Raw genomic sequence first — 13,444 nt, forward strand, 5'->3', positions numbered from 1 at the left:
ACTGAAGAAAAACAACTAAACTGAGGATTTTTTTTTTTTTTAAATGCAAAGACAAATGTCTTTAATTCTTCTTATACACTATAGAGGTGCAGTGTCCTGTAATTAACTCTTGGCTCTGAAAGGCATTAAGATGCATGGAATGATTGATACAACGTATAGCATCTCCTTTTTATAGTTCAAAATACTATAAATAACTAACTGCCATTATGGACTAAAGAAATAAAATCAAATGTGATTAATTTCCTTACTACCCCTTGCTGAATTTGACTATTACTATATGAAGCCTTAAAATAGGAGCCATGCACAAAAACAAAACAACACAAAATGGTCAGTGAAATCTGAGTCTCAGATAAACAAATTTTTAGTGTTAAGTAGGTCCCACATATTGCACATATAAAACATTATTTGTTCATCTAAAATTCAAATTTAATTGGGTGTCCTCTACTTCTATTTGCTACATCTGGCAGTTCTTTGTAGAGAATTCTTATCTTCAGCAAACTATTTACCAGGGAAATTAATGAATAACCATCCCCTAAGGTTTACATGATAAAGCACAGTAACAATCAGGGAAGATCTCCCTGCTTACCACAGAGAGTACCCGAAGCTATGACAACTGCAGTCCCTCGAGGATCACGAAAGTCTGACTGGTGGGTAGGTGGTTCAGAGTGATGATTCTGGAGTTCAAGTATCCTTAGTTAAATCCCCAAATCACTGCTCACTCACTGTGGAACCTCGGGTAAGTTAATCTCTCTTTATTATAAAATGAAGCCTCTAGGACCTGCTTTACCAAGGCTGTTTGAGGATCAGTGAAAAAGTATCCACAAAGCACCTGGAACACAGAAGGCACTCCTAGATGGTAATACCTACTATTAAAAACATCACATGGCAAAGAGGGTACTTGCCACAGACAAATATTCAAATGTTAATGTTATGCAATAGTAATATTGAATAAGTAATTTTTATTTCCATGATCTATTTACACTGTACAAACACTGTTGAAAAGCACCCTACGAGTTCACAGTACATTACAATATATTTAAAAATATATTCCTTTATAAAAGGTTCATAGAACATTGGCATGTCGGCATGTGACAAAACTCTCAAATCATGTCACAAATTCTGTGACAGCAAGAATGCTTCCATGTGTTGTCATTTTCACAATCACAAATCACCACTTGAGTTTTAAATAAAGTTTTAAATAAAAAATGAATTCTACAGTGGAAAGTTCCCACAGCAATACTTATTATTAGTTAATTAACATGTACTTTCATGGAGATGTTGTTTCACAATAATTTAAAACATCAACTTAATCTGCCCAAAAAAACCGTTTCAACAAGTTTCGCAGTCCAGAAATTCTTGTAATTTGTTGTTTTCTACTTTTTCTTCTTTGTTGGCTCTCCTGGTTCTACTTTGCGCTTTTTAGAAGTATGTTCATCTTTTTCATCATCTTTAAACAGGAAAGGAAAAGTTTTAATCAGTAATTTTAAAAGAAAAGTTAAGTATAAATATTTCATTGACTTCAGACCAAAATCATTATTCCCAGCTTGTGTTTCTTCTGGTTTCCTAATAAAAACCAAAAGTTAAATTTAGAACTCTGATTTTAAAGTGCCAAGTAAAAGTAGAAATTTTTAAATTGTAGTGTCATGCAGAATTCAGATTGACCTTTTAGTGCTATATTAAGGTAGTTTTAAACTGAGAGTAACAGACTTGTTCTGAAAAAAAGCTATTCCCATATATTCCACAGTATATACTTTGTGTGTATTTAAATAATCTACATGTTGTAAAAAACAGAACACATTCTATTTTTTTTTTAACCAAAGACTACCAATCTAAACATGACATTATTTAAAGTAGCCATTGGCTGTTCTTTCCCTTCCAATCTACTTTCTCTCCCCGCAAAGCAACTCCCTTTCCTATTTATAACCCTTGTCCTTTTACTTTGAAATTTAAAAAGCACTCACAGGTAAAAGTTTCACCAAAACTGTATTCTCTCTGAACATGTGTGTGGCTTTGTTAAGAACTCCATATAGACAGACTAACATACAAAAGTTATAAATTTTAAAATACAAATTTATGTTAAGCACATTACTGGATTCATTGCATTTTTGGCTTTACCTTCTCAATCAAAACAGATGCCCAAGTTCAACAACTATCACGTGGTGATCTATAAAATATTCTGATATTGAAAGGGGTCTTCATATTAAAAAAACTGGGAAGCTGCAGTGCCTGGCTGGCTCAGTAAGTAGTAGAACATGAGCCTCTTGATCTTCGGGTGGTGAATTCAAGCCCCATGCTGGGTGTGGAGCTTACTTAATAAAAAAAAAATTATAATAAAAATAAAAAGTTGGGGAAAAACTGCTTATATCACACCATAACTCCTTATAGAGGAAATACATTTACAGCCTAAGCCTTCAGTTCCCTTCTGCTAACTGTACCATACTCAGAGTATCTCCTTCATTGATGAAGAGAATAATTAAAATTAACAGAAGATTCATTCATCTTCATTCATCTTTAAGCACAGTATGGCAGTATTATTTATGTATTTCAGAAAGCACTTATGGGTTTAGATAAGCAGCAAGATAAGATAAAATTCAGATCAACAAATCATCCTAGGAATTATAGACCAGAGTTTTAATCAACAGTTTATCATGCATACACAAAAGTAATGTATAAACCAACTGATATGTCACAGAGCTCAAATAAGCCAAGATCTTTGTTTTTTAACTGGAGTTTTATTAATGTCATAGCTAGACTTTGAGATTATCTTCACAGTATAAAAACTGAAATTACTTTCTAACTATTATAAAATCCACTGTTTACATCTCATTAAAAAGATGACTGTGGGTGCCTGGGTGGCTAAGTTGGTTAAACATCTGCCTTCAGCTCAGGTCATAATCCTGGAGTCTGGGATAGAGTCCTGCACTGGGCTCTGAGCAGTGAGCCTGCTCTCTCAAAAAAAAAAAAAAAAAGAGAGAGAGAGAGAGAGAGAGATCGTGAGACATTTCTGCTATTAATCTGCCAATTTTAAATAAATTTACTGAATTAAAAAACACAAATTACTAGGGTTGGAAAAATAATTTCCAATAGGAAATTGAACAGAAGCTATTGCCATCTAGTGACATAACAAGGCATTGCCTTGAAAAGCATAGCAGGACAAATGAAACAAAACCACCCTGAAATGTTCATTTAATCAAATTATTGAGTTTCTACTCTGTGCCATATATTACAGATGCATTAGTAAAGAAAAAATTTTTCTATTATGGAATTCATGCCGCCTGAGGTAAATAAGTAACACTGTTAATATGAACTAACTTTCTAAAATTCTTTAAAAAAAAGAAAAAGCATTAACTACTTATGTAGGGATTTCATGGCTAAGTACATGTCAATAATATCTAAGCCTTACTGAACTGAATTTCACAATTACTAAACAAGAAAAAATAATAATAAACCTAAAAGAATTTAACTGGCAAAAAAGACCGAAGTGCAAAAAATGAGTAGGAAAAGTAAAAATAATTTAATAGTCTAAAAATCAGATAATTTAAGAGTGTGGAATTTTGCTTTTTTTTTAAAAAAAGATTTTATTTAATTGACAGAGACAGTGAGAGAGAGAACACAAGCAGAGGGAGAAGCAGGCTTCCTGCTGAGCTGAGAGCCCGATACGGGGCTCATCCCAGGACCCCAGGATCATGACCAGAGCTGAAGGCAAAGGCTTAACAACTGAGCCACCCAGGTGCCCCAAGAATATGAAATTTCTTAAACGAGATATTTTGTAAGTTAATAAAAACAAATTAAAAAATGATCAATTTTATACTGACTTTGTGGGATTCTGAAATGACAAAAATCACTTCTAAAAAGGAAAGTATCTAAAAAAGAAGATAGTTATAGTCAATAACCAACATTAGAGTCCAAATTAAAGATTCTATGATTATCTTTTAACTTTATGATCCACTGAGCATTGGGTCCTTCTGTCGTTTGATATTATTTCTGTACACGTTCGATGGAGGACCATCATATAATCAAAAGAACAGAAATTACCGAGGAGAATAACAACATTATTTGCCACGTATTTGGAGGCAAGCTAGAAAGAAGAAAATTCTTTCTGGTTGTTTGTCCTGGTAGAGAATCCTCACTTTTTCCATATAGAAACAAAGAGAGAGCACCAATCTATCTTAATTTGAGTATCAGCTCTAGTGGTCTTACTTCCTACAGAACAGCTATTTCTCAAGCACTTCCGCTTGCAAAACATTGAGAGAATAAACCCCAGCTTACAGAGACATCATTTCCACTTAAGGGCCTGAATCTGAATTCTAATTTCACTTCTTCCTAGCTGTGTGAATTTACTTAGGCCAATTCTTTAATCTGAGATTATTTCCTTGTCTATAAAAGAGTAATCTTGTCTATAAAAGAGTGATCTCACTTTACTAATGCATCTGTACCACTTCTTTACTAGGTCACTATGTGGAAGTACCTATTTTACAGCTTGGCATCTTCTAGTTTTGTGATCATAGACAAGTCACATGAAGCTTTCATTTCCATATTTCCTTATCTGGTTTCACCAGGTGCAGGATTAAACACTATTTATGCAAAAATGGTTTTTTATTAATTACACAATACTATACAGTATGAGGTATTTTGATTTAAAAGGATGCTATTACTGAATGATATGCCTTCATTAGTGACTTCTAATCCACACTGGAAAATCAGTGAAAGAAATGGAAAAGCCAAGTAAAATTAAAACTGAAGAACTCCTACCAGTTAGTTATTTTTTCTCCTAAAACAAAACTCTGCATGGCTGTAAAAGGAGCTAAGGGAAGTAGCCCTGGATTCATGAGCACTTCAAAAATCTGTTTAACTGGCATGACCTTCCATAAAAATGACTTCCAAATATTAGCTCAATTCAACAATACCTACTGAATAGTCAAAATGTACCACAAACTGTAAAGGAACTAATGTTCACAAAGAAGACAAACTTATCAACAAATAATCTCATATAAGATGATAGTACAATCAATAGCATTAGCACACACAAGGCTTAGAAGAGCAAATAATTTGAAGGAGGTGCTGACATTTTTTTCTTTGAGTAAGATTTTGAAGGATGAATGTGTTTACCGGCCGAAGAGGGAGGGAAGAACATTCTGGAAAAGGAGCAACATACGCTGAAAGGCATGGAACCATAATATAGCATGGTCTATTCAGTTTTCAATTTTAAGATCTTAAAGTGGTAGAAAAAGACACCATTTAAAATGAAGGTAGAGAGAAAGGCTGGGCCTATCAGAAGGCTTTGACTATGCTCTTGGTGAAGGATTTTAAGCAGGTGAGTTTCATAATCAGACATTACTTTTAGAAAAAGTGATCACTAGCTGCAGTGTGAAGGATGGAATTGAGGGCTTGGGTAAATGTATGTAAGCAGAGATTACTGTGGTTACTTATACTCTAAATATGAGATGAAATTATGATACAAACATTTCAACTAGGTCATTATCTTCCTATTACTATGTAGTAATACTCAATTAACTTCATTTTGTCACACTAATTTTGGCTTTAAACCACAACTGCTTTAATATAAAATGAAACCTTCAGCTCTTCGAAGCTGCAATCACAAGAAAGAATCCATGAATTAAATGTCTCTGTTTTAAACTATAAATCCTATATACGACGGGTTGAGATAGCAGAAATTTCACTCTAATGCCTGAAGAACTTAAGATCTTTTTCTAAAACATGGTAAATACTACTGGTTGAGCTTCCAGAGACTTCACGTCAAGGCCAAATTTATACAATCTTTCTCAAAACTACGGCAAAAATAATAATTACACACCATCATCAATTTCTTAAGTCGTCAGATTTAAATTTCACTCATTAAGTATCTCCTTCTTTTTAAACCCATCACAGGGGCCAAAAGGTATTTATTCAAGGAACTCTGACTGGCCTTACCTGATTCCACTGTCTCCTCCCCTTCTGGTAGAAGCCTAGCTTTCTTAGCATTCTGTGGGGCATCATCACCATTGTCCTCATATATGTTAGACCACTTTATTGCCATATCCAGCTCTGGAGGGGGAGGTTTCTTCTCAGTAGTGTAGGTCTCCGGAGGTGGTACATAGTTTGACTTCCATATTTTGAATTCTTTTGGAGGCTGTTAAGCAAACACATTAAAAAGCACCGTGACGAACCGAGGTTCCTCCAATCTGTATGGGCACATGCACCTCCCTGCCGTTCGCTTATTGTTCAGGATGACTTTTTTTTTTAAAAAGGTTTAAAGATACATCTTTTTTTTTTTTTTTTCCATCAAAATCACAATACTGTTAAGTGAAAAGCCAAAGGGTTCCCTATACGAATAAAGCTAATAACTTTTAGTTACCAAAGAAGAATCCAGTCTCAGAGATACTACGCCAAGGCTGACCCCTTCAGGAGGCTGCAGCAGACACTGTCTTGGAGGCAGCACCGCAGGCACTTCGGCGTCAAAGGGAAGGGGTCTCGGGGAGAAGCTGCAGCGGGGGGGGGCGGGGGAGTCACCACCGTTAGTCCTCGCAGCGCGGGGTCGGGGCACCGAGCGCGGAGGTTTGGGTCTCCTCACAAGGGGGCGGGGGCTGCGGGCCAGTCTGACACCCACCAGGCTGGGGAAGGGGGCCCGGGCTCCCCAGGGCTGGAGATGGGAGGGGTGGTGCGGTAACCCGCAGGAGGTGATTGCGTGTGGGGGGAACGAAGTGCCGGTCCCCAGGAGAGGGCTCAGGAGGAAGGGGGCGGAGGCCGGGGCCACGGTCGGGAAACCGGGTCGGGAACCTCACCTCCTCAGGCGCCTTGACGACGTGCCTCTCCCAGTCTATCTGTTTGTTGAGCGGATTGTAGAGAAAGGCCGGGCGAGTCACGCTCCGAAACAATTCGTCGGGTCCTGGCAGCCGCTTCTCTGCCTTGTTCCCACAGCCGCCCGCCGGCTTCGCAGGATCTGGGGTCCTGCGATTCGTTTCCTCCGGCTCGCTGTTATCCTCCTCGCCTGAGGAACCTGAGCTGCTGCTGCCGTAAGCCGCGAAATAGCTCAAGGGGTCCTTCTCCTCGGCCGCCATGACGGCTGCGCGCGACAACCGGGCGCTCCGCCGGAAGCCGGAAGCTGCCTCAGGGCCCGCCCCACGGTTGGCTCCGCCCCAAGTATTGCGGTAGAGCGCAGACCCTGCGCCCCCTGACGGCAGCGGGGCTGCTGCAGCTGGAGGTCGGACTGAGGCTGGAGGCGGGGAGCGCACTTGGCCGAGCGGGGCTGCTTTAGGCTCCTTCCTGAGGATCCCTGAGAAGAGACAAGTCCTGAAGTAGTGGTCCCAAACAAACTGTCAACATTCAGTAAGAATTTATTAAAGGCATACTCGAGATAAGAATTTGTTTTTCACGGCCGCCTCACCTTAACCATTGCCCAGACACCAGGATTTCTTCCTGATCTCACTGCATCTCCTCTTCAAATTGAAAATTATTCTCAGTATGGTTGTTTCCCCGCAGTCACCGTGGAAGATCTCTATGGGTGGTGCACTGATCCAGTCACAGGCTAAATCCTTTCCTGCTTGACCTCATTCCAGTGGGGTCTGAACAGCTGTCTTTGATGAAATTCTTCTTGGATTGCATCTCACCTCTCAGTGGGTCTTCCACACACTCTGGCTTCTCATTGTCAGCCTCTTTTCATTCTTGCTTTGCCCTGTCTGGCCCTTAAACGCCGGTGTTTCCCAATTTATTGCACCATCTTTCCGCAAGAGGTAGAGGGCATTACAACGTTGCAGGCCAACCCATTTCTTTCCATGGCATTAACCATCTTATGCTTGTGACTCCCAAATCTGGGTTTCCAACCCCAAGCTCTCTATCCAACCTCTGGACCAGACCTCCATTTGGCTCTTAAACTTTTCATGTGGACGGACTGCTGGGGCCTCAAACACCGATATACTAGAACAGTAGCTTGTCCTTTCATATGACTTGTTTCTGTGTGTGCTCCCTCTCTTAGAAAATGATATAACCTAGTCACCAAGAAAACTAGAAATCTTTCACTCCTCCTGGTGATCTAAGAGGGAATGGCCCTAAATGAAAGTGAAAAAGTCGTTTGTAGAGTGTCTGGGTGGCTCAGTTGGTGTCTGCCTTTGGATCAGATCATGATCCTGGGGTCCTGGGATTGAGCCCTGTGCCATTAAGCTCCCTGCTCAGTGGGGAGTCTGTTTCTCCCTCTCACTCTGCTGCTTCCCTGTTTGTGCCCTCTCTCTCAAATAAATAAATAAAATCTTTAAAAAACTGGCCCCTTGTTGAGTCCCTCTGAGGTTTGGGTACACAGTTTGAGTCATGAGTCCCTGTTATCAAAGCCACCAACAGCCCCCATGTGACAAAGTCCGGGGGCTGCTTCTTACTTCATCTCTTAACAAGACAGGCCTTTTTTTTTTTTTTTTCTTATTTCAAATAGATTTTATTTATTTATTTATTTTAATTTTTAATTTTTTATAAACATATATTTTTATCCCCCAGGGTACAGGTATGTGAATCACCAGGTTTACACACTTCACAGCACTCCCCATAGCACATACCCTCCCCAATTCCCATAACCCCACCCCCCTTCCCCCAACCCCCCTCCCCCCAGCAACCCTCAGTTTGTTTTGTGAGATTAAGAGTCACTTATGGTTTGTCTCCCTCCCAATCCCATCTTGTTTCATTGATTCTTCTCCTACCCCCTTAACCCCCCCTGTTGCATCTCCACTTCGTCATATCAGGGAGATCATATGATAGTTAAGACAGGCCTTGAAACAATTTTTTCTCTTGCTTTTTACCAATCATATGCTTTAGTTCTCTTCCTATTTCACAGGGCTCTTTTCCGTTTCCTCTCTTGCCTTCTTCCGTCTCACCTCTAGTTGTGAGAGCACCTCAGGCTCAGTCCTGGAATAGCCCTTCTTTTCTATGAACCCTCTGTTTAAAGGTGAATTCATCAAGTCTCATGGTTTAAAATACCATTTTATGCTAATAACTCCCACATTTATATAACCAGTCCAGAAGCATTCCCTGAACACCAAAATCCTTGTACCCAATTTCCAACTTCAGTGTCTAACAAGCACTGCAACCTTAACATATTTGCAGTAGATTTTCTACGAAGATGGCAGTCAACAATTCCTGCCATGTCAGTGCTGTATGCCGTTCCTTCCACCATGGGGTATATTTCCTCTCCCTTTGGATCTGGGCTAGCCTTGTGCCTTGCACTGATGACTAGGATGCCTCCATTGTCTCCCCCATCCCCCGCCCCCGGGAAACCCTGAGCCACCATGTAAAGAGAGATCCAGCTACTCTGCTGGAGATACTGTGAATAAGGAACCCCAGTCAGCTCCCAGCTGGTGTATCCATCCCAGGTAAAGCACTAGATTTGTGAGTGAATTTATACAATCCCAGCCGAGCCTTTATAAGAATTCAGAATGATCCCAGGATAGAGCATCATAAGAACTATGTAGCCAAGTCTAGCCCAATTTGCAGAATCAAGAACAAATAACTGGTCATTATTTTAAACCACTAAGTGTTAGTGTTTTAAAAGTTTAGTGTTCTAAAGTGTTTTAAGTTTAGGTATGTTATGCAGCAATAGACACCTGAAAACATGTCCAAACTGAACTCTTCATTTCCTACCCTCAATACTCTCCACCTCCCATAATCTGTCCCATCTCTTTAAATTACAGCATTACCATTATTTTTGAGTAATCTCTATACCAAACGTGGTGCTTGAACTCAGGACCCTGAGATCAAGACTGACATGCTCTATGGACTAAGTCAGCCAGGCACCCCAAATTGCAGCATTATTAATCCAGGTGCTCAGGTCACAAGTCAGCAAATGTTATCATTTCAAATTTAAAATATAGTCCAAGTCCAAACACTTATTACCGATTCTACCTCAACTACATTTCTTTTTTGTTTCCTGCTAATTTTCTTAACATTTAATAATCTTTAAATTGGTTTAGATTCATGCATTACATTTAGTGGCTGTGTCTCTCTCTTTTAATCTTTAATGGTTTTCTGTTTTTAAATTTCATGACTTTGATATCTAGACTATAGTTATTTTGTAAAAGATGCCTCTATTTGTCCTAGTGATAAATTCAGGTTACAAATCTTTGTTAAGAATATCATGAAAGGGGACATGTGGGTGGCTCAGTCAGTTAGGTGGCTGCCTTGGGCTCAGGTCATGATCCCAGGGTCCTGGGGTAGAGTTCCACATCCTGTATCAGGCTCCTTGCTCAGCAGGGAGCCTGCTTCTCTCTCTCTGTCTCTGCCTGCCGTTCAGCCTACTTGTGCTCTGTCAAATAACAAAGAAAAAAAAAGAATATCACAAATGTGGTGTTGTGTTCTTCTCATTGCATTCTATCAGGAGGCATGTGGTTTCATTTGCTTTGGTACTAATGATTTTTAACTTTTTAATAAAGATTTTATTTTTAGGTAATCTCTGCACCCAAGGTGGGGCTCAAACTCAAACCCCAAGATCGAGTCATATGTTCTACAAGCTGGGCCAGTCAGGCACCCCTGATTTTTTGTTTAAGGTAGTATCTGGCAGGGTTTTCTACTATCAAGTTACTTTTTTCCTCCTTTGTAATTAGTAAGTGTTTTGTAGGGAGATATTTGAGACTGTGTCAATATCCCATTCTTCATCAGATTATTTGTCCATTACATTAGCATTAACTCATGGGTTCTTATTTTATCCAATGATTTATGATCTATTATTATTAGTATTTATTTTGATGTTGAAATTATTCCTGATTTGGCCTGTGGGAGCCCCTTTAAGCTGGTTTCTGTGCCTTTTGGACATGTCTCAGTTCAATTGTCACCTGCTCTGAGACGAGTTCCCTGATGATGCTATCTAAACTCTTTCTCAAGTTATGTTTTAACTCACACATGCCCTATTTTATATCCATGGTAACTAGAATTACCCAGGTTCCCCTACTTATATTTTACCTCCCCCAACTGCAATGTGAATTCTTTGAGAACACAGGTTTTGTTTTATCACTCTGTCTCCAGCACCTAGAAAATAGGGACTCAATGAAAAATTACTGAATTAATGAGTGAAAAGAATACATTATCTCCACTCTTAACTTTCGGTTATTTAAGAAATACTAAGAGCATGAATTTGTGGAAAGAACATTGACTGTGGAGCCAAACAGTCCTGGATTTTTATTCTAAACAGTTGTGTGATGTTGAGTCATTCACTTTATTCTGAGTTTGTTTGAGCTCTGCTCTCAGACAGCCTTCATAAGATTATATTTAACAACTATAGACAGATTTGCTTCTTGGTTTGTTTTTTCCCCCAAAGTCCAAAGTGTGTATATTTATCCATTGAAACAAGATAACCAGAGCCTAGAACTTTCTGCTCCCTTTTATATTGCTTTAAAAGACAGTACCTGTAAGACTGAATTCTACTGGGTGCCTGGGTGGCTCAGTTAATTAAGTGACTGCCTTCAGCTCAGGGTCATGATCCTGGAGTCCCAGGATCGAGTCCCCTGCTCAGCGGGGAGCCTGCTTCTCCCTCTGTCCATCCCCCCATCATGCCATCTCTCAAATAAATAAATAAAATCTTAAAAAAAAAAAAAGCTTCTACCTTATACCATACACAGAAATCACTTTATAATGAATTATATGGCCAATTGTGAAATTAAAACAACTAAGACTCCAAGAAAAAACATAGAATATCATTATGACATTGAGACAAGCAGATTTCTAAAACAGGAGCTAGAAATCACTAACCACAAAAGAAAAGATTGAGAAATTAGATTACTTAATTATTTAATTGAAATAAAGACTGGGGTACCTGCATGGCTCAGCCTTTTAAGCATCTGCCTTTGGCTCAGGTCATGATCTCAGGGTCCTGGGATCGAGTCCCCATTTGAGTCCCCGCTCAGTGTGGAGGCTGACTTCTCCCTCTTCCTCTGCCTGCCACTCCCCCCCACCCCCACTTGTGTGTTCACTCTCTCCGTCAAAACAATAAATAAAATCTTAAAAAAAAAAAAGTCTGTTTATCAAAATAAACAAATCCCAAATCTCTCAAACAGAACAAAACACTTCTTAAAAAAAAACTGAAACAAAACTAGAATTTGCCATTATTTTGGCTTGTTCCTAATTTGCCAATGTTTGACCTTGGATGAAGAGCAACATGCTGACCAAAGATGTTAAATCACCTCATGAAAAGGTGTGCTTACCATGGAGAAAACTTACGTTTCATAGTGCTTAGGCTACATATGATTCCAACTATGTGACATTCTGGAAAAAAGCAGTACAGAAACAATAAAAGATCAGTGGCTGCTAGGGCTGGAAGGGGAAGGGAAGAGGAAGAGATGAGTAAGTGCAACAAAGGACATTTTTAGGGCAGTAAAACTGTCCTGTATGATATTACAGTGGTGGATACATGACTTTATGATTTTATTAAAACCTATAGAACCAGGGTACCTGAATGGCACTGTCAGTTAAGTGTCCAACTCTTGATTTCGGCTCGGGTCACAATCTCAAGGTCATGAGACTGAGCTGTGCATCTGACTCCATGCCCAGTGGGGAGTCTGCTGGAGGATTCTCTCCCTCTGCCTCTCTCTGTGCTAAGCACACGCACTATCCAAATAAATATATAAATTCTTAAACAAACAAATCTGTAGAACTGCACAGCACAGAGTGACTCCTAATGTAAACTATTAACTTTTGTTGGTAAGGTTTCATCAATTCTAACAAATGTACCACACTAATGCAAGATGTGAAATGGAAAACAGAGGAAGAGGGGGTAAATGGGAACACTGTATTTTCTGCTCAATTTTTCTACCTAAAATCATGCTAAAAAATAAAGTCTATTAATTAAAAAAAATAAAGTCTATTAATTAAAAAAATAAAGTCTATTAATTAAGATAAAGTTTTAAAAGTGAGCTCACAACTGTTTTTCTATGAAGTGATAATATGGCACCTGTAATAATGCAGCACCCTGCATTCACGAACCTGTCAGTTTGACCTTCTAGTTTATGTATTTTCAGCAAGGGGTGGTTTTCAGTGTTTAAAGGAAAACAAAAATTGACTCCATAGGATTCAGAAAACCCAAAAGGCTAAGTTTCTTAAACCTTAATTTTATTGTCTGAATAGATAACAGTCTGAAAGAGAACTCTGTGTTATAAACTATAAATGTAAGTGATACAGCATATCTAAATTCTTTTTGATTTTGAGTAAAATCTATTTAAAGTAACCACATATCAAATTTTATTTATTTATTTATTTATCTAAAGACTTTATTTATTTATTTGACAAAGATCATAAGTAGGCAGAGAGGCAGGCAGGCAGAGAGAGAGGCAGGCAGGCAGAGAGAGAGGGGGAAGCAGGCTTGAGCCCGATGTGGGGGCTCGATCCCAGGACCCTGGGACCATGACCTGAGCTGAATGCAGAGGCTTAAGTCACCCCAGGTGCCCCTCAAATTTTATTTTATTAATGAAATGAAAGCCTG

General features: G+C 39.1%; 1 protein-coding gene across 1 annotated transcript; it reads right to left on the bottom strand.

Annotated features, from left to right (window-relative positions):
* Positions 1-939: 939 nt before the first annotated feature.
* C14H1orf52 (chromosome 14 C1orf52 homolog) lies at positions 940-7,100 on the bottom strand. The gene is made up of 3 exons (XM_059375289.1): positions 6,783-7,100; positions 5,932-6,130; positions 940-1,447 (listed from the first exon to the last, which is right to left on the bottom strand). Exons 1-3 carry the CDS (start codon positions 7,056-7,058, stop codon positions 1,374-1,376), a joined length of 549 nt encoding a protein of 182 aa, XP_059231272.1. The 5' UTR covers positions 7,059-7,100; the 3' UTR covers positions 940-1,373.
* Positions 7,101-13,444: the final 6,344 nt, after the last annotated feature.

The sequence above is a fragment of the Mustela nigripes genome, chromosome 14 (assembly GCF_022355385.1).
Source record: "Mustela nigripes isolate SB6536 chromosome 14, MUSNIG.SB6536, whole genome shotgun sequence".
Classification (NCBI taxonomy): domain Eukaryota; kingdom Metazoa; phylum Chordata; class Mammalia; order Carnivora; family Mustelidae; genus Mustela; species Mustela nigripes.